General features: G+C 31.4%; 1 protein-coding gene across 1 annotated transcript in view; it reads left to right on the forward strand.

The window, feature by feature from the left end:
* Positions 1-1962: 1962 nt before the first annotated feature.
* Positions 1963-23344, forward strand: part of LOC140440748 (uncharacterized) — a 36779-nt gene continuing 15397 nt past the window's right edge. Inside the window, exons 1-2 of the mRNA XM_072531121.1 lie at positions 1963-2118; positions 21963-22237. Of these exons, the coding sequence (XP_072387222.1) occupies positions 2043-2118; positions 21963-22237 (351 nt within the window). The 5' untranslated portion in view covers positions 1963-2042. The remainder of the gene's footprint in view (positions 2119-21962; positions 22238-23344) is intronic.

Consider the following 23344-nt stretch of genomic DNA (forward strand, 5'->3'; position numbering starts at 1 on the left):
CTTAGTAATAGAAGTGATTCCCTTCGATTAATCGGATGTGTCAATCTATTTAGCCGACAGCTTAAAGCTTTGATTAAGTTTAGTTTATATTTGAAAGGATGACAAGAATGGTAGTTGAGAAACCTATTAGAGGCCATCGGTTTCCTATACCAACTTGTGGTTAAGGTGTTATCTCCCATTCTAATGACACGCATGTCTAAGAAGGGAATACTATTGGTGACGGGGTCCTCAAGTTCAGCAGTGAACTGTAAGTGAGGATCAAACTCATTAAAGATAGACAAGGTGGCCTGAATCTTGTCTGGGGGTAAGGCTAATAATAAATCATCCACATACCTCTTAATAAAAGGGATTTGAAAATCAAAGAATCAATCAAACGGTCAGATACCAAATCATCCAGTACAAAGTTAACTAGAATAGGAGAGATTGAGGAACCCATAGGTGTGCCAAATATTTAAAGATAATATTTGTCATCAAAGACCAAGAAATTAGTGTCAAATACTAGTTGCAACAGTTCTGCAAATACATCCCATGATATCCATGATTCCATATCTATATATATATATATATATATATATATATATATATATATATATATATAGATATTTTCTTTTTTCTTATATATATATATATATATATATATATATTTCCAATATTCATAAATTTACTTATACTATATTTTATACATATTATAATATATATATAAATATATTATAATATGTATAAAATATAGTATAAGTAAATTTATGAATATTGGAAAAATCTGCAATCAAAATCACATAGTTTGAAAATGTCATTGTTTTATAAAGTTCGGTATTATACTGAACTCATGCTCAAAGAATAGGTAGTGAAAACTAATTTAGCCTACATATGGACGTACCGGTAGTCCTTTGCGGGTGAGTGAAAGGTATCGTTAAAAGTATCATTAGTTCTTGTCAGTGTATTCCACCTTGTAGTTATTTTTATTGGTTCCAACTATGTGTTCTTAGTCAAGTTTAAGTCATGTTAATTTGATATAAGGCTTGTATCTGTTCTGAGTAAGAGATGATACATATCATTAAGATTCTTAATATCACTTTTAATATTGATAGATAAATCATAAGGAAAATGTAAGATATTTAAGTAAATTCCTGATTAAATTTATTATTTTCGTGATGAAAAATTGTGGATCTATAAAAGTCCATGAAATGCATAATAATACATAACGGTCTGGATAAAGGCGTGAATTACTTTTATGAAAAGTGATCCTGGGCTTTAAAAGTTAAGAAGTTTGACCAACGTAGGACTGGTTACATAAAGAACAGAATTTTTGAAAAAAAAAGGCTGTTAATTGTGCTTAAAGCTGATCTGCGAGCCACATTTATTTTAAAACAATGATCATTGTTTCTATTATTATTATTTTCTAAATTATTCAGTATCATAATCAACCCCAGAGTAAAATCTTTAATATAAGGTGTTGAGAAATATCTATTTAAAGTTGAAGTATTAGAGACCCTCTCATTCCTTGAGCCATCAGGATCAACCATCGGCGTTTGTCGCTTGATGAGATAGATGCTTTCACGAAGAATAACGCTAGGATAAAAGCTTTTATAAAATGTTTTTTTGAATATACGAATTTGAGTAAAAAACTTGACATTTTGACAGACTCAAAAACGTCAAGATGACGATGTTAGTCTTTAGTGGTCATTTTAACAATGCTTTAAAAATAAAAATTTTGTTTTTAATGAATTCTAGGATTCCCATTAATTTTTTAATCCTTGTGACAAAAAAATAGTTTATTTCTAATTAAAAAAAATAAATTCTCATATAACGAGAATATTATTCTTTAGTCCGTGTATTTATGCTTTGCTCTGACGTAAACACATTATAAATTTATAATAAAGATATCTACTTTTGGTATGGTACTTCCCCATGGTACAAAACCGATTTGCCTATGCTATGTTTAATGTTTACCGAAGCAGGACGCCCAGTTATGTGTGAGTTATTATATAAACTAGCAGAATATAAATATATTATTTAGTTTAAGGTGATAATTGTGAACCGTAATGTATAACTTCGCTGCAGTGTATGCTGTGCTAATTTTAGCTGTAAATGCATACGAATTCAACAATCCCGATTACAGTAAGCCACTGCTAATTTCATTATTACTTAAATTTAATATTATTGTAGTTACACGTTAGACATTTTATTTGATTTATTACTATTTTTTTAATCTCGGTGTACCACCAGTTTTAAAAATTTTATTATTATCATTTTAATTTTTACATCATAAACTAGTTCTGTGTCCTTTTGACTGGATCTGTCGTCGAACTACTTGAATTTTCTCATATTATACAACCTCACATTTAATGTTACAAGTTTTGATGTGTATAAAGTGTATTGTCTCCATCTGTCAAAATTAAAAAAAAAGATGAATAACTTAAAAAATATAAAGTTTTAATCAATGATACTTTATGCAAATTTTATCTAAAATATTATGCAGAATTGCAATAATATACAAGGTGTTCAATTTAAAATAAAAAAGTTGCTGTTCACTTCCGGAATAACCGAAAGTGGCATGTCAGTCAAAATATTATCTTCTTTAAATTCATCATACCTTGTTCTTCTTCTTCTTTCTTCTTCCTCTTTATAAGCAATTTTGCTAGTTCATTGGCAGATTAATACCTCGATGAAAGGTTCTGCTAATTAATGACTTATCTCTTGCTATTTTGATGACACGGGTGTCCTTCATTCTGCTAATGTGGTTATTCCATTCTTTTTTTCTATTTTGTGTCTTTTCATTTATACATTGTACGTTACATTTTCTTCTAATGTCTTCACTTCTCTTTCGATTTCTCAGCGTATTTCCTGTAATTCGTCTCAGTACTCTCATCTCTGCCGTTTCCAGGAGCCTTAGCGTTGTGGCTGTATCGGGTCTTGTTTCTTAGGCATATATTATTATTGATCTTACACTGGCTTTATAAATTTTTGATTTCATCTCAGTGTTAATGTGTCTGTTTCGCCATGTAGTGTTAGTAGAGCATCCTGTCAGTCTCTTTGCTTTTTATACTTGATCTTTTACTTCTTTGTCCAGGTTTCCCTAGCTAGACAGTGTAATTTCCGGGTAATTTATTTCCATTACTTGTTTAATATTAATGTCATAAATTTCTATTTTACTTCTGGTTGGTTCTTTGCTGACTACTATATTGTTTTAGTTTTCTGAGATGAGATTGTCATATTAAATTCTTTTGCTCTTATATTAAATCTGTGGACTAGTGTTTGTAGACTATCTTCATCTTGGGCTATCAATTTTGCTTTGTCTGCGTAACAAAGTACTTTGATTTTTTTATTGTCAATTCTGTATCCTTTTTCTTTGTTAACGGTTTTGATGATTTCATCCATGATCAAATTGAAGAGCATGAGGCTCAATGAATCCAAAATTTAACCTAGCAAAATTATTTGCTTCTCGTAGAGGGGTAAACAATTGCGAACATGGTAAATGAATTGAAAAAGTTTTGCAGCACACAGTGGTATTTAAAGATTACTTTTTTTTATTTTAACCTAAGCTACCACGGGTTAGTTGAGAGGCGAAACATTAGTAAAAATCGAGCAGAATCATGTGGTATTTCAAAATTTTTATTTGAATTAGCTAGCTTAATATTCGAGCTTCCGCTTAATAGCTTAATATTGACTTCCCACAAGGAGTGGTTAAGAAGTGAAAAATTAATAGGGTGGTAATAAATTTGTAAAAACCTATCAAAATACTGTGATACTTCAAAAATATTTTTTTTTTTAATTCCGCTGGTTCGAATTTTTAGCTAGGGGGAACATTTTCAAATAAAATTGCTTTAGTGGTGGAAAATTATCAGGGTTCAGAAAATGTAGCAAAAACTTACCAGAACACTTTTTTATTTTAATTATAAGCAGAGTACAGTGGAATATAAAAAGAAATTTCGCCATAAATTTTAACCTAACAGAATTATTGATTGATAGAGTACAGTAAAATTGTAAAAATACATTTTTCATCACCTAAAATTTTAACCTAAGAATTGTTGACTTTCTACATGGGTTAGTTGAGGGTGAAAAATTACTAGGGTGGTAATAAACTCGTAAAAACCTAGCAGAACACTGGTATTTCAAAAATATTTTTTTTTTAATTCCGCTGGCTCGAATATTAAGCTAGCAGGAACGTTTCCAAATAAGATTGGTTTAGGGGTGCAAGATTATCAGGGTGTTAAAAGTTAAGTAAACATTTAAACAAAACTTTTTTATTTTAGTTATAAGTAGAAGAGAATGAATTTGAAAAAAAAAATTCCCCTTAAATTTTAATCTAACAGAATTATTGACTTTCCATAAGGAGTAGTTAACGGCTGAAAAATTACTAAGGTGGTTATAAATTCATAAAAACTAGCAGAGTACTGTGGTATATCATAAATATTTGTTTTTTTAGAATTCTACTAGTTATAACCATAAGCCAGCAAAATCGCTGTCCTTAAGGGTGGGTTGGTGGTGAAAAATTATTAGGGTGGTAAGAAATTAGTGAAAAATGGGTGAAAAAATATTACATGGGTTAAATTAGATTCCGCTTATTTGTCCCCGCTAGCTTAAGGGTCCTCCAAATTTCAGTAATTCAATGAGATTATCATTAGTAGTTTGGTTTGGCACAATCCACTCTGCTCGTTAACCAGGAGATGATTTTCTTCTAGCATCCACAGCAATCTTTTGTTAACTATTTTTTTCATGCTAATTATTTAAAAAAAATTGTATTTTGAGAACGATTTCCGAAGTGGAAATTGAAACGTCAATAAACGTATTTTAACCTTTAATTGTGGCTTATTTCCATTTAAATAGTAATTAATTTAAAATGCCACAAGAAAATAGCTTCAGAATGCTAATTATTGAGTTGCTTCAGTAGGTTGGAAAGACAATATTTAACCATATTTGAATAGAAATTTAAATTTACATTTAAATTTTTTGTTCTTAACAAGTCTTCGATTATTCTGCATTTGGTAATAAAATTTGTTGCCTAAAAACTACATTTGGTTGCTACTATTGAAATTTATCATTAGCTTGGCATAGATATTTGTGAGATGAGTGCTTTTAAATTAGTTATGGTGACAATTGCCTTTAAAGGAACATGAATACAGCATACACTTGAAATTCTTTAACTGAGACGGCTACAACTTCGATGTTTGTTCTAAGAGAAATCGTTTGCGTTTCAAGGGTGTTATTAACATAAATGACTACTCCGCCACTTGCTTTTTCCTATTTGTTTTTATTTTTATAAAAAGCTAAAAAGTTAGATTTGTGGCAATTTTGGTCTTTAAAATTTGTTTCTTGAAGACAAATAATGGCAGGTTACTAAAACTGAAATTGATTAAAACTGTTAGCATCTCATAATGGGTATAAAACCCCTTTATATTCCATTGTTATAAATTGAATGTTTATTTTGTTTTTGATTAAATGTTAAGCTAATGGGATAACTGACTCGATGTATTCGTATGAAGTTTTGCATCCTCATAATTGAATTTTCTTAACTGTTTCTTTAGTATCTTTTTTAACTTTGTACATTTTAATTTTAATGGACGCTGGATTTATATGTATAAATGACTTTTGGATAAGAGTTATATAAATGCTTGAGTACCCGAGATATATTTATTTGTGACACTGATAACATCTTTAACTCCTTGGATGTTTCTGGAGATGTAAATAATTTAACTGTTTCCTCGAAGTTTAATATTTGTTATTCGGAATCGATTTTTTTTTTAAATCTGCTATCTTTATCTTTGTTTATAATTGATGGAAATTCTTTTTTTGTAACAATAAAATACTGGAAACTTTGTTTTCAAAACTTCTACAACATTTATTATAAAATCTTAACTCTACAGCTGTTTCGGCTGATTGCCTTTCTCAAGTGATCTATTTTTAGCATGCGTTTACACTTTATATTCATTAATAAAATAGGTTGAGGAGGGAAGAACTGTTTGTCTCTAGTTGGTCATTCAGAATTATATCTGTGTTTTTTAATTTGTTAATTTCCATAGATTCTAACAAGGATAGCTTAAGGCCTTTATTTTGTATGTGAAGAATTTAAAATTTTGTCATTAAAAGAATGATTGTACTCTAGAAGGTGAAGTGCGTATGTAGAATCTGTTTTTTAATTATTGAAAGCCCTTTTATGTTCTGCTATTCGTTTATTAAAATTTTTACCAGTTTGGCCGATGTTATGATTTATTTTTAATAAAACAGCCATTTCAAATAAAAATAAATCAATAGAAAACAACATAGTGTTAACAAAAGCAGACAAAGGTAAGACTACTATTGCTGTAGATAAAATAGAATATAATAGCAAAACAATAAAGTTTTTAAATAATCAAAATATTGAAACGTTACACAAAGATTCGACAGAAAAGTATTAAAAAAAATTTTAAGCTAGCGTTAGAAAATTCAAAATCAATAGTAAACCCAACAGAAAAAAATACCTAAATGTCATGAACCCGCAGGCTCCTAAATTATACTCTTTTATTAAACTGCACAAACCGGATCACCCAATAAGGCCTGTTGTTTCTTTTTATACAGCTCCGTCATATAAACTTTCAAAATAACTGTTATTTTTAACATTATTTTAGAACACACTAAATTTTCACCTAAATTTATCATCAAAAATACAATAGAACTACTTAATAAAATACAACATTTTTAATTACTTAACGACTCCAGAATAATTTTATTTGACGCAAAAAATCTTTTTCCTAGTATTATCCTTACAGAAACTTTTATTCTGGTAAAAACCTTTTGGACCAAAATAGTACAAATCCAATTATTACATCTGAAATTTTACATCTTCTTGAAATTTGCATATACTATGACTACTTTGAATTTAATAATCAAATATATACAAATAACAGGGGGCGCGACTTATAATAGGCAATCCTCTAAGCCCATTGCTATCAGATATTTTTATGAAACATCTAGAGACAAAGATTTCAAAACATCCCATATTCAAACAGTTTTTACATTGGTAGAGATACGTAGACGACGTACTCGTATGTTTTACAGGAACTAACAGGCAACTCGACCAATTTTTATCGTACATTAATTCACTTCATAGTCATATGAATTTACAATAGAAACAGAACAAAATCAATCCATAAATTTTTTAGATTTAAAAACTATCATACTTAAAAACAAACATGACTTCTCCAAATTTCATAATCCTACCCATACTGTCACGACTATACACAATTCTTCATCCCATCCCACATAACATAAACTGGCAGCCTATCATAGTATGTTAAATAGATTTACAGAAATTCCGATGTCAAAATACAACTTTGAGACAGAATTAAATATCATTAAGCAAATAGCAGTGAACAATGGATACAACGAACAAACAATTAATAAACTTTTATATCAAAAACTACCCCTGAAAAAACAAAAACTAGAAAGCCCTGAAATTAGTATTTTCACCACCAAGGAAAAAACCAAGTAGCTTCTGCTCAATTACATATACAGGTAAAATATGAACAAAAATAGCCAAACATATAAAAAATAAAGGAATAACACCAGCTTTTAGAACAAATAACAACCTAGGCAAATATATTAAAAACAATAATAGCCAAAATAAAAGGCACTTACACAGTGGTGTATTTGCTCCGTGCGTGACTGACGCGACATCTACCGCCTTCATATTATGACAGTTTTGGACCTCCCAATTTGAGGTTAAACATGTGTTAAATACATACGAAATGACAATTAGTAGTAATAAGTTTTTTAATTATATTTTTTCAGTTAATGTACAAAATAAATGTAGTATTAAAAACTGGGTTTCTAAAAATTCATCATAATTTATCTTTTCAACCCCAAACGGAAAAGAAACGGAAAAATCTAGTACTAGAAAATCAAGTCTTTCACGTGGAAGATCATGTAATTAAAAAAAATAATAGTAAAAGTTGTGATATAAAAGCTAAAGTCATCAGGCAGGCTGCAGCTGCCGCTTGAAGCCTTATGAAATATCATTTAAGGTAAATTATTTACATTTTTTCTATTTCAATTACATAAAAATGAAACTATGTGATATTTACTTTTTATTATTAATAGCACGAATCCGTCTTTTTCTTTTCTCTAATTTATATGTAATCTTTGGAAACCTATAAAAACTACACTCACTATTTTTCCTATTATTAGCACAATTAAATAAGGCAACATATATTTGCACCCATTTTTGATCAAATTTATGCGTAAAAAGATAGGTCCAATTTTGTCATATTTCGCCTCTACGAACGCTGCCATCGTTTCAAGGTACCCCTACCATTGTTACGCACGGAGCGAATACAAACTTAAATGTGACGACTGCCCAAAAACTTACATCGTTCAAACTGGTAGAAAAATTATTAAACGAATAGCAGAACATAAAAGGGCTTTCAATAATAGAAAAACAGATTTTACATACGCACTTTACCTTCTAAGTATAATCATGCTTTTAATGACAAATTTCAAATTATTCAAATTCAAAATAAAGGCCTTAAGCTATTCTTGTTAGAATCTATGGAAATTAACAAATTAAAAAACACAGATATAATTCTGAATGACCAACTAGAGACAAACAGTTCTCCCCTCCTCAATCTGTTTCATTAAAGACTATAAAGTGGAAACGCATGCAAAAAAAAGGTCACTTGAGTAAGGCAATCGGTCAAAACAGCTGTAGTGTAAAGATTTTATAATAAATGTTGTGGAAGTTTTGAAAACAAAGTTTTCAGTGTTTTGTTGTTACATTTATATTTTTTTGTTTCTTAGTTGGCTTTGAAAATCCATTGTCACCGGCTGATGTCTCAATCGAAGGTGTAATTGCTTCAAATATATTTCGTTTGGAGTACGATTTTGATGTATTTTTCTCTTTGGATATGTCAAATTCTTTGACATATCCAAAGTGGTGCTGAATACTTTTTATTTTCATTAAGAGAGCTAGAATTATTTCGTAGTCTGAAGATAAAGGGTGTTAAGTTATACTTTTGTGAGGTGATGGGGTTGGTTTAGGTAAATATATTCGTTTTAGATGTTATTAATATTGTACTAATATAGTTGATATATCGTTCGTCGTTAAGTGTGTTAAAGATGACGTTCTTCTGCCAAAGATACTATGGTAGATTCATTGCTGTTTGAAAATATAGTAGTTAGAACAGTTGTAACAGAGCTATTTACAATGAGTGAGCAAACTACTGAAATTGTGTGCATGTTGTTTGCAATGAAAACATACATTGTCTAGTGTTAATCAAATTCGATTGTTAATTTCGTCATACGATATTACAATGGAATCGGGAATAGAGATTGTGGGTGGAGATAAGTAAGTATATCGACGAAAGCTAAGTGCATGTTTGTATTTTGGATTGGTGGTTCCTATTCGCAAAAATGACATTGATGAAGTTGGTTTTAACTCCTAAAAATAAAAGTTCTTTTTCTATTATCTTATGAGGGATAGTAAGAGGTACATTGGATATTAAGAGTCTTTTACTTGTAGTATTCTTCTAATTTGATATTATTTAGAAAATTAAAAACTATTGCTTGTAGTTTGAATTAATAATATGTTCTTGTTTACTGGCTGCAGCTGAGTAAGATAAATATGGTTGTGAAGTAGATTTTGATAATGCATCAGTATTCTTTGTAACATCAAATTCCATTTTTAATTAATATTTGATTATCCTAACTACAGAGCTATTCCACTTTAGATTTTGGTAATTACCTTTGATGGCAAAAATAGGTTTGTTAAATGGTTGGTGTAATTTATGTACTGTGTTTCTGAGATACTGTGATTGCATAATACTTTAATAATAATAAAATATGTACTCACAGATCTTATTTCTTTGATGGACAATGTACTATCACTACAATACTGTATGATATATTTCACTAAGAATTTTACAATAACTGTATTTACAATGTAAATTTAACAATTTAACAGGATATAACAAATGGCTTGTAACAGTTATTTTTGTAAAACATTTTGATGTTTTTTTTGTAAAAAAAATGTGATTTTAGGCACTTTCTTGATAATTTATTAGATAATCGCTAAAAAAATATTTTTTACGTCCAACATATAGTTATTTATTGTACAAGACGATAAAATTGTACTTTATCTTCAAGAGCGTTTTTTTAGAGATAATGCGAGAAGATAATGCGATTTTATCGTCGTGTGCAATACAACATTTTTTTCTATAGCAAGACTTCAAGTTCAGATGACAAATAGAATTTCAAAGAAAATTGTAATTTTTAGCACAAAAATCGCAATTGTGTTGCTCCGTTGCTAGGAATATGAATTACTCTGTCAACAAATGTCAAACAAATGTCACGTTTTGGTTTTTGCGAAGAATATTGTTGCGTTAAGGCGGGTACACATATGCGAGCAGAACTGTTCGCGAACCGTTTGTGAACGCTATATTCGTTAATGTGTACGGCAGAAAAAACCGCTTGCGTACTGTTTCATCGTGACTCGTCGCGAACCAAATTGTTGCGGTTGATTCCACGACTTCAAAGGAAGCTCGTCTTTCAGTTTGGACGGCGCTTACTAGACGCAGCGAACATTTTTATTGTGTCATCAAATCGACATTGTGTGAATGACGTGTTCCTTCCTGACGTGAGAAAACAGTAAACTGATTATTGTACATATTTTTATTTTTGTTAAACAAGCAAAAACAGGAACATAAATCAGTACCCAAATTATAAATAAAATGAATCATTTCGCACGTTTGTGTTCATTGTGGGTTTGTCGCTTTCCATGGATCGAGATAAGTATGCGATCAGTACGATGTAGAATATTTTTCAAGAATCTGTACGCGTACGGTACGTATACCGTTCGGCTCGCATATGTGTACCCACCTTTAGGTGTACAAAGCGGATAAATACGAAATGGACGGAAAAGAATTGATACAAGAAAAGGAAAACCTGCCATCAGATGTAGAAAATGCAGCGTTGGAAGCAGAAAGTTTATTGTGGCCACAAACATCTAGGATGATGTACGAGAAAGAATACCAGTCTTTTGTAAAGTGAAAAAGCTTGATGCTTTTTCACTTTTTCACAGCTAATGCTTAATATTAATGGCGTGAGTAAAAAAATACTTCTGGCGTATTTTTCTGAAAAGTCGAAGAAAGCGATGCCATCGTCATTATGGTCGTATTATTCGATGCTGAAGCGTACGTTGTTGGTAATTGAAAATTGTGACATTTATAAATTCAGCAAGTTAACCACCTTACTAAAAAACCTGAGTGAAGGATACAAAGCTAAAAAGTCCAAAATCCTGGAGTCAGATGATATTATTAAATTTCTGACAGAAGCTCCTGATGACGTCTATTTGTTGATGAAGGTTATTGCTATTTTTGGTGTGCATGGAGCGACTAGGTCCGATGAATTGTACAAGTTAGAATTGTTTAACGTGGACGACAAAAAATCGGTGATAATCGTTTCATTATCTGATACTAAAACCAAGCAGGATAGGTCGTTTTGTATTACTGACAAGAAAAGTGGACTGAGTTTCTTGGAAATTGTGAGAAAGTATATTGCCTTGCGCCGCAAAAACGTACCTTATAGTAAGTTTTTTGTAAATTACCGACAGCAAAAGTGCACTACTCAACCGGTGGGAATTAACACTATATATAATATCCCCAAGAATATTGCAGATTTTTTGAAACTTGCACATTCAGAAATGTACACGGGCCATTGTTTCCGTCGTTCTTCAGCTACTATGTTCGCAAATTCTGGAGCTGATCTAGTAAAAGTTAAACGTTTATGTAGATGGAAATCGTCATCTCTTACAGAATCTTACATTGAAGAGTCAATAAGCAATAAGATTGCTGTATCCAAGTGTATACTTGGCGGATCAGAAAATCAATCCAGTATCTCGAATCAAGTGTTTAAGCAAACGAGTACAAATTGTGATGCTCCAAAAATAGATATTTCTAATAATCTTAATTGTAAAATTTCAGTTGTTTTTAATCCTTAATGTGTTGTAATGAATTTGTAAATTTTATTGAATAAAAAAAAGTTAAAACATTTTATCCACTCTTGCTGTTAAAGTGTCACTTTATCTACCCTTGCGGTTAAAGTGATACTTTATCTACTCCTCAAAACAGTTGTTATAGCAACACTTTAACATTAGCTATGGAAAAAATGTTATTATATTATAAAAATCAATAATTATTTATCTTTTTATTTTATTTAACATATTTTTAGCTATATAATTTAACATACTGTATACCTATAGCCAAACTGTATCGCTTGTGTTTTAAATAGTATAACGTACAAAAAAAAAACAATTATATCATACTATATATGTAAAAAGCTATTTTTAACGTCTTTCCTCGAGCTTATAATTTTAAACGAAAAGACTGAATAGTCAGGAAGGGGCTTTTGAGAACGTAAGAAACCGATTTAATTTTGAATATTTAAAACTCGCTAAGTCCGTAAAAGTAAATCCATACAACCCTAGATATCCATGAAGGGCCATTTTTGTTATGAATAAATGAAGCCATAAATATTTTAAAGCGAAAACTGAAACAGCACCTAAGCGGGAAGAACAAATTGTGCTGCCAACATAAAACATTTCTTATTTAAGATAAAAATCGCTATAAAATTTTCAGGCAGCTATTTTTGTTGTTTCTAATTACATAAAGAGAAAACAGTGTAAATAAATTTAATTTTAGCAGTTTAATTTTCTATTAATTTAAATATTTTCTCTAACACTATTTTAATGGTATTTGTTTTTGGAAGCCCCTATTGAAAACCGGTCGTTCTACGGCCAATTGGCTTATTGTGTATGTTCCATTTATTCATGATACCCATTCTAGGGTTCCGGAACCCTGTAACAAATTGTACAGATGTTAAGCACGAATACCATACGCTTTATGACGGCACCACAATTCCCTATGTGTTATGCGCCATATTTGGTCGCGTAAGACGAAGTGTGGAGGTACATTTCATCAATTATTTGCTTTGTTTTTACGCATAAGCAAATACTTGAATAGCAAATATGCCTAGCCGTTTACTTGTTAATTTCTTGACACACTTCAAAGGACAAGAATAAGCTGAATGCACGCCGAATGTATATGTCGACTGCCCACACTTCGTTCATACTGGTGGTTGTCTCGCTGTTTTTTGTAACCTAAGTTTATTTTAGTTCTCGTTATTCTTAAACCATTAATTTAAAAAATTTGTTTGTTTATGTACAAGTATCGTACCTATTACGTTTTCTTTTCTTCCTACTGTACAATGGAATGAACAAATGAAAATATAATGAGAAAAGGTAACGCAAGGCCCGATACAGCCTTAATGTCATGATACACCAAGTATTGGTAAACTCCATTTAAGTAAAATTACATTGCAGCGACCGTCAATGCGCCCAAGTTAATTTGGTTTTGCCAAACCCGCATTACGCAAATATTTGGCATGTTTTGCCCGCCGGCACAAGTAAGAAGTAGTGTTTTTGATATTCGTTGCCGAATAACAAATATTAGGGCAAATATAGCAAAGCCGCATAACAAATAACACATAGCAAAGTTTGTGCCGCCATTTAAGAGTCACCCGATAGTCTCCGAAAAGAGATTTCCGCTACAATATAAAGCCTTATAGTCATGGTTGACTGTTTAAGGTTCTCTACTTAAAGTCCGCAGCGTTAAGGTGGATAGCGTTAAGTTAAGCGTCATTCGTCAGGAACCATGACCTGTCGGTTTTTGGGACAAACACAAAGAATACTTACTCTTACGACGAGAAATAATAAGATGTGAGGCGTTTCATCGATGAAAGCACAAATGTCCAAAACAACAAATACTTGAATAAAAATAAAATTTTACCCCAAAGAGAAAACATAAATAAAAAACCAGAGCATAGTTCGAAGCTCTATCAGTGCAAATAACCACTGTGTAGGTCCCACTAATAAGATTTTTCTTTTAGGTCCTACAAAAAAAAACAAAAACCATAAAAACCGGCTTCGACCACCAAAAAAATTAAAAAAGTACTAACAAAAACCGACGCCAGCCACTAAAAAAATTAACAAAAATCATAAATGCCTGTCACTTATGGCGAAAACACTTATGTATCAAGTTTCTAAACTGGACGTAGCCCAGAGCGGAGGCTTGAGGCCCAAACAAGCAATTTCAGTTTCAGGACAACATGAATCAAGAGTCTTACGGTAGCCTGAATTTTGCATCGGTTAGGGAACCATGTTAGAGTTCTATTATCCAGCAAAACCACATAAAGAGCATTTGGCTGACAGTATGCCCCTATCGCGCACCAAAGTGCTATGGAGCATTAGAGCGCGGTGAAGTGATTCCTGATTAAACACGAAATAATACACCTCGCTCAAATGAATTGTTACCATTGTTACACTCGAACGTTATTCTAGGACATAAATAAGTCTTACAAGCTGAGTTTAATCAAATTGCTTGCTTTTACAAAGAATATTCGCAGTTTAATTTGGACGGTGTTTGCAGCGATATTGTCTGTTCGTGTCGTCGTATCGAGATTGAGTGACTTGTTCCTATTTTAAATTTAGTGATTTTTTTTTTCCGCGTGAACCCAAGTTTTTCTTGATGGCACATATCTTATTGACTATATCTGAGACCCGAAAGACAGTGACCCTTTCCGAAAAAAACTTAGAGGTGATGGCGTAAAATAAGTGAGACTATATCCTATATGCCACCAGAAGACTGTAAGCGAAAAATAATAACTCTATTGACATCCCTTAAGCGCGAAAAGAAACAGGTATCCACAGAGACCGATAGAACAGAAAAGGGTGAGTTGAATAAATCAGAAACTCTGAAAGCATAAATTATATTTCACTAAATTGTATTTATTAACAGGTTGACTGCGTTACCGGTCCCCTGGGACCAGTGTTCGTTATTATTAAAGTGCGGCGTGTGAAAACTGCAAACTTTTAAAAATTGCAAAAGGCATATCCTCGTTAATATTTGTTTGTTTTAAATGCTAAAAACAGCATTATACTTGTTTTAAGATTCTAAACATTTCTAAAAGAAAAAAATGTACAGGGCTTTGGGGGCCGGTAACGCACAGAGATTACAATTTGTTACTCGGGTGCGAAATCGGTCCTGCGGGACCGGTGCATATTTATATATCTGCATGCTTGCGCAGTCAATCGACATTTAGTATCGTTTGTATTTCAATAGCAGGTGTGTTTACGTCAGTGTTTTACGTGGTTTTACTAGTCTAAAAATGTCATCTCGCGTTAAAAAGATTTTGGTTTTAGCTCAAACAGCCGATACAAACAAAATAAAAACTGTGAAAAACTGAATGTAACGAACCGAGTACTTCAGTTGAAAATAAAAAAATATGACGAAGATAACCCAAGTATTGTAAATTCGCGCCAAAGTCCAACTGATTTAAGAGACCATGTGCTTGCAGAGATGCCAAATAGTGACAGTTAATATGAACGGGACGATCCTTTTGATTCGGACGATTCTGTAATCGACAAAAATTATGTTCTTTCTTTAGATAAATCGTACAGTTATGTAAGTGAGAGTGATTTATTCGACGATGATAATGCGACAAAAATTGATAACGAAAAAATGCCAGACTCTGAAAATGATGATGAAAACGAGTGGCATGATATAGGTGAGAGTGACAATGACACTGGTGAGTTGAATCAATATCAAGATATGCCTATATTAAATTTTAACGTTAACGAAATAAAAAATTCTATAGACGCTTACAAGTTATTTGTAACCGATGATCTTTTACAGAATATTGTCACTGAAATAAATATATTTGCTCGGGAAATGTTGTTAAATATACATCGATCAAAATCACGTTTACGTTACTTGGTTGACTGCGATATAGCCGAACTGAAACGTTTTTTTTTAATATGTATAGTTATGGGATTAGTTGATGGTACCGCAATAAATTTATATTGGTCGAAAGATCCCATCTTTAGGAATGAGTTTATTACGACAACCATGAGACGAGACCGGTTCCTTTTACTGATGCGTTGCATTCATTTTTATAATAATCAGCAGTGTAATAAAGATGATCGGCTCTATAAGTTAGGGGAAATTTTAAAAGTACTGAATAAAAATTTTCAAGCTGCATTAACTCCAGGACGGATTTTGGTAGTCGATGAAAGTATAGTACCTTATCAAGGAAGATTGCACATAAAGCAAAATCTGCCAAATAAAACACACCCGTATGGAATTAAATTTACACGAGGACTTAAAGAGATGACTTCCACCTTCTTGACAGCCGCACAAAATATGGGCCTTAAAATAAACGAGGAAAAAACCAAAATGTTAGCATCTATTCCAAATAACAGAGATAGAGCTAGAAACGCCAAAGAAAACTTCAGTATAGACCAATATAATTTTGAGGTAGTAAAGAAGTTTACATATTTGGGTTCTGTCATAACAAACGATAATGACACATCTGAAGAAGTAAAACGGAGGGTACTGCTAGCAAACAAATGTTATTTTGGACTAAGTAAGCAGCTAAAAAACAGAAATTTAAGCCAGAAAACCAAACTAATAATATATAGAACACTCATCCTACCAGTGCTGACATATGGGTCAGAAACATGGACCATCTCCAAAACAGACGCAAATCTTCTGCTCGTCTTCGAAAGGAAGATACTAAGAAGAATAATGGGCGCATTCTGTAAGAATGGTATTTGGAGAAGGCGATATAATTTCGAATTGTACGAGAAGTATAAAAAAATAGTAAATGGTAGAGATGTAATATCCTTCATAAAAATAGGTAGGCTTAGATGGGCTGGACATGTGTCAAGAGCAAATGAAAATTACCCACCCAGACGAACTCTATTATCGGTCCCAGTGGGAAATAGGAGTAGAGGCAGACCACGACTGAGATGGAGGGACGGTGTGGACGAGGACGCAAGGAAAATCGGCGCGGCAAATTGGCAACGGTTGGCGATGAACAGAAACGACTGGCGAAATAGACTGGGGAAGGTCAAGGCTCAACTAGAGCTGTAGCACCAGTGATGATGATGATGGAATTAAATTATATAAGTTATGTACAGTGGATGGTTACACTAACAACATAATCGTTTATCGTGGTAAAATAAGACTACCAATGCAAATACTGCTAAGAGTGAGCAGATAGTGTATGATCTTTTTGAACATGTTGAATTCGAAAATGGCTACTACCGATACTTGTATGCTGATAATTATTACGCGAGTTTACCTTTAGCCAAAGCATTATTTAAAAAGAAATAATTTATTGTGAAACTCTGAGGTCCAACAGAAGAGGTATTTCCAAAACGGTACCTAAAAAAATGAAGAAGGGAGAAATTTGGGGTACACAGAACAACTCCTTACGTATTATAAAATGGATGAACAAACGGCCAGTTCTGATGTTAAGCACTGATCCAACCAATACAACTACTTTAGAATCAACAGGAAAGCGAAATTGGCAACGTGAGTTTGAAACCAAAGGCAATTATTGATTACAATCAATCAAAAAAAGGAGTAGACTTTAGTGATCAGATGAGTTCTTATCATTCCGTTTTAAGAAAAAGTTTAAAGTGGTACCGTAAACTATCCTTTGAATTTTTGCTTGGAACATCTATTGTAAATGCCTGGATTGTTTATAACAAGATTAGTTGTTCCACAACATTATCTATATTGGAATTTAGAAGAAGATTGGCGCAGGAGTTACTTGTTACTACAGCTGCACACGAAAACACCACTACTCCCAAAAGAGTATCACATACTTTTATTAAACCATCAGGACCTGGAAAGAAAAGGAGAAGACAATGCCAAGGATGCTATCATAATTAAAGAGACACACATTCAAGCAAACAGGCAAGTAATATGGTGACAAAAGTAACAAGTTACTGCAATGAATGTCCTGGACAACCAGGAATGTGTTTATCTTGCTTTAATAACATTCATAAAAAATAATCTGTTTTTCTGAAACTTGATTGTTTTTTTTTAATAACTACGAAAAATCTTTTATTTTCCCGAAACTTATGTTTTTTTTTTTGTTTAATAACTAAGGACATAAATATTATTTAGTTTACATGTTTTTTTGTTTTCAAATATCTTACACTAATAAAATATTAAGAAGTTTTGATCTTTTAATTTAAGTCTGTAAAAAATAGTAAGCTGTCTTGATACTTTAAAATATTCCTAACAGGAAACCTGATCAAAAAACGAATTCCAATAGTAAATTTTCAAATGTTTTTACTGTTAATAACTGATCTTAAAACTCGTATAATTTATATTATAAAACTGTAAAAATGTGAAAACTAATTATTTCACTACCGGTCCCTGACGGTCGGTAACGCACCGTGTTCGCGTCAAGCCACCGGTCCCGGAGGACCGGCAACGAACTGTTCTTTGGTTGACATATTTTGGGAACGCAGTCAACCTGTTAAAAATTAATAAAATAAATTATACAGTCGCAACTTAAATGATGCAGTCGCTACTCACTTAAACTAAGCTGTGTCAGCGGCTCAATATTTATTAGAAACAAATTACATACTGAAATTGAATTACTGTAAGTCTTCGAAAATAGCATAAGCTATTTTTTGGGTTTCAAAAATATTATACCTAAATAACAATAAATATTATACTATTTTATGTATGATTTTGATGTCAGAGCTAAAATGATGCAGATAAAATAAAGCATTACACAACTTTATTATTATATATTATACACAAAATTATTTAGGAATGGGTCGCCGAACTACGATTGGAGAAAGAAATTTAATGAGTACTCATCATAGAAATGGATACAGCCAAAGAGACATATCCAAAATGGAAAATAAATGTTTATCAATAGTTCAGCACATTATTGAATGTTACCGAAATGAAAATAGAGAAAATAGAGAAAACAGAGAAATAGCAAAATAAATAATCCTACAAAAAGTACACAAAAATTGCGAGATGAGGCAAAAAGACAGTTTAGAAAACAATGTAACGCCGAAGCAATTAGACGGATATCACGAAAGAATAACCTACATTGTCGAACTGCTAGAAATAAACATTTTATTAGCCAAAGAAATATGCGTATTAGATTGCTATTCGTTAAGGAACATATTAACAAAGATTTGAACTTTTGGAGTTTAGTAATATTTGCTGATGAAACCAAAATAAACTTGTTTGGATCCGATTGAAAAATATCGGTGTGGAAAAAGCCGAATGAAGAACTAAAATTAAAAAATATAAAAGCTACGGTAAAGCAGAGGTGTAGGTCATCTGCAGGAGTAGGTAACATGCATTTTATTGAAGGGAATATGAACCAATACATGTACTCGGAATTACTAAGGCAGTATCTCGCCGCTAGTGCTCAAAAATTAGGTATTAATAACAATTACCGGTTTTATCAGGACGACGATCCAAAACACACGTCATATCAGGTTCGTACTTGGTTGCTTTAAAATTACCAAAATGTCATTAAAACACCAGCCCAGTCACCATATTTAAATATAATTGAATATTAGTGGTTGAAGTTGAAAAATCCTGTTTCTAAAAAAAAAACAAGACCAGAAATAAGACCCGACACAGCCACAACACAAAGGCTACTGGCAACGGCAGAGAGAGAGTACTGAGAAGAATTACAGGAAATATTCTGAGAGATCGAAAAAGAAGTGAAGACATTAGAAGCAAATACAACAAAAGACACGTACAGTGTATAAATAAATGGATAAAAAATAAAAAAAAGAATAGAATAACCACATAAGCAGAATGGAGGAGATACGTGTCGTCAAAACAGCAATCGGCAGAAGTATCGGACGACCGTGCAAAAAAAGGAGTAAAAACCTTCCATAGAGGTATTAGTCTACCAATGAACAAGCAAAATTGTTTATAAGGAAGAATAAGAAGAAGAAATTAAAAAATAAAGTAAATAGTGCGTCAAACTCAAATAGAAATGAATAAAAAGTAAAAATTACTACAGCTTTGAACTCAATTCCCCCAGAGTACACCAGAGAGTTGGCAGAATCAATGCCTAAACGACTACATTGACAATGAAGGAGGTCCTACAAAACATTAGTAATCATTTTTCAATGGGTAGAGTTTTTTTTTATTAACTTTCATGTTTAAAAGTTTGCATCATTATAGCTGTGATATCAAAATCATAGATAAAATAATTAAATATTTATTGTTATATAAGTATGGTATATTTGAAATCCAAAAAATAGTTTATACTACTTAAAAGTATAGTAGTTAGTAATTTAATTTCAGTATGTAATTATTTTCTAATAAATATTGAGCCACTGACACACGCTTGTTTTTATTAATAGCTACTACATCATTTAAGCTGTGACTCACTGTATATTATTCTGATTGTCAAATAAATGTCAAAGTCAGAGTACATATAGTTCGAACTCGCCCAAAAAATACTCAACATTAATTAATATTAAAAGTATTTTTAACAGATTGATTATGTAAAACTGGTTAAAAACATGTCAAGTCGTCAGAGATGTGATCTCTAAAAATCATACAAACAAGCTGAATTTTGCTAAGCATATTAATTTTAGGACCCCAAAAAAGATGCAAAAAAGTTTATCACCTTTCGTAGAGAAAAAAAAATCGATTTACCAAAAATCTGTTTGCCGTATAAAAAATGTTTCAAATGAAGCCAAGATTATTTTAGACAAAAATGTTTATTAGCAATTTTTGGATAGAATAAATTGTTCTCTTAGAAACCACACTTGAAGCCATCGGTGATTTTGAATGTTACGCGAGTTAATTTTAAATAAAATGTGTATTAATTCAACGGTAAAAATTCGATATCTTTTGATCATAGTTTCCCACCGACAAAAGTCAAATTGCGTTTTAAAAGAGAAGAGTGCAGCTATGGTATGCATTTATTATATATGCCGCAAGTAAAATGTTCATAAACTTTTCCTTTTCTTCTTAAGTTATAAGTTAAGTAATATACCAGCAATACATTTCAACATTCACTTTGTTTACATTCCATATCAACAACATACTGAAACAAACCAATTAATATTTTCCCCTATAATAACAAAATAAAAAAATCCAACTTACTACACATATTATAAAAAACATAGCGCCATCTATAAAAAATGTTAGTTCTCCATCAATAAATTTAGATATGTGTGTAGTCGGTTGCCTATCTATATTCACAACTTTAACAACCATTTAGTCCACCTAGAATAATACCCATTTTACAAATTTCCAACAAAATTTCAGATAAATCGTACTTTAAATTATAACATATTGGTGGTTGCTTCTGTTATTATCAATCAAATTTTAACATATTTAATTTTACATATTGCTGCCTACTGTCACATTTAGACACATACTTCCAGTTACATTGAAGCTTTGTTCAGATTTCCGTCTTAATATGTCATTTTAATTAGATGCTATCAACAATTTCTCACAGATACTGCTTCTAAGGACTAGCAACCTCAGTGGATTCTTACGTTGCCATGTAGTCAATTCCTATTGTAACTTTAACATCCTAAATTTTAATTTTTAAAAATGTAAATCAAAGTTAATCGTATAACTTTTAAAGGGTTTTTACCCGTGTATTTAGTAGCTCCAAACATGTACATCCAGTAGGTATTAACCACACTTTTTATAATTACCTTGGTCAAAATCTCACGTTTGATTTAATTAAAGTGGTTATACTTTTCAGAATAGCACTGATGATGGAATAGTTATTCCAAAAACGTTCTGTGATGTAGCCCGATAGGGTTATTTTTTTATTAATATACCTTTTATAAAGGAATTTTTAAATAAATCATTTGTGATACATGGTATACAGCCAACTATAGGAATTTAGTTTCCATGTAGATTATTATTATTTGAGTTTGTCGTTCGAATTCTCTAGACTAGTACTTAACTTTCTTTAATAATAATAAAAATAATCTATATTAATTTAATTCAATAACATAATATTTTATAGCAAATATATCTCACGATAAACTAATCGTGAGTCGTGACAATCTACTTTAATCTTAATAGCTATTTCTAGTATCTTAATTTCTATTTTTATTACAGATCGAATAATAGCCGATGACGTAGATAACATTGAAAGAGAATTATACGTTCCCAGTCTAAGAACACGAAGAGAAGCACCAACGGACGAAAAATGCCCACCAAGGAAACACCCATTGTGTTGCGGAGAAGAATTAATTCACAAACTCCATGACGATAAAAAAGAATCTAGATCCGCCTGTTTTAAAGAAATTATGGGAAAAGATAACAATCCGAATAGTATCCCTTTAGATCCGTTTGACTGCAAAAGCATGGAAGAACGAAAAAATAATCTTATGGTAAGACCAATAATTATTTGGTATATTCTAATTTAATATCTTCACTTTTATTGTGGAAAGTGTGAAATGCTAATAACTAAACGTTTCGTTTTTTTATGTTTCATTAACTTTCCAAATTCTAATAGCAAGTAATATATTTCATTGCTTTTTAATATTTGGGAAGTCTTTTACTTGTTTTATAAAGCTATGTTACAAATTAATGTTATTATTGTTGTATTTGTTTTGTTTTCCTTTAATCCTTCCGCTACTACTTTTTTGAGGTTTTGAAGTATACCTAAAATATTTTTAATACCAATAAAAGTAACTAGAAATATAGAAAAGAAAAATATATATTTGAAATCAATAAAGACCGTTAGCCTAAAATATTCTAGTCCAGTTTTTTTTGTGGGATAATATAATATATTATCTGGTCGATATTGAAAGTAGCAAAACAATTAAAAGATACTTTTCACGTCTTTATGGGATTAATTTTTTCTTATCACTTATCACATTAGACTTATTATACAGGGTGAGTCATTAGGAACTATACATACTCCTATCTCTTATGGAGGCATCTATGGGAAATAAAAAATGACCAATAAAAAGTCTCATTGCTTCTATTGTTTAATAATATAGAGGGTGTTGTTAATTTTGATTAAAATTTTTATTTATCATAACTTTTAAACGGTAAGTTCAATCTTTTATTCAAACTAAAAATATTCAGCTCTGGCTTTAACCCTTATCCGGGCAACACATTTTACTTACGTAACCGGGCAACTCGGGTCCGATGGGCCCACTACTGTTCTTGAATGTATTATTTTGTGTTAAAAATTTAACATAAAATAAAAAATCAATGAGATATATGAGGCATAGTTTTATCCTATACTAACTGTTGCACATTTATATCTATACTAGTCGTAGTGGGTCTAATACACGCTTCCAGAGAATCGTTTTCCATGCGATTACGTGTTTTAAATTTAATATGCTTCAAAGCACAAAATGTACTTTCACATATATACGTACTACCAAACATTGAATATAGTTTCAACGCAAGGTTACTAAGTTTAGGAAAACGATCCTTGAAAACTTCCAAAAGGTACTAATGTCTTCATTTTTCTTTACTTGAAA

The sequence above is a fragment of the Diabrotica undecimpunctata genome, chromosome 5 (genome assembly GCF_040954645.1).
Source record: "Diabrotica undecimpunctata isolate CICGRU chromosome 5, icDiaUnde3, whole genome shotgun sequence".
Lineage (NCBI taxonomy): Eukaryota > Metazoa > Arthropoda > Insecta > Coleoptera > Chrysomelidae > Diabrotica > Diabrotica undecimpunctata.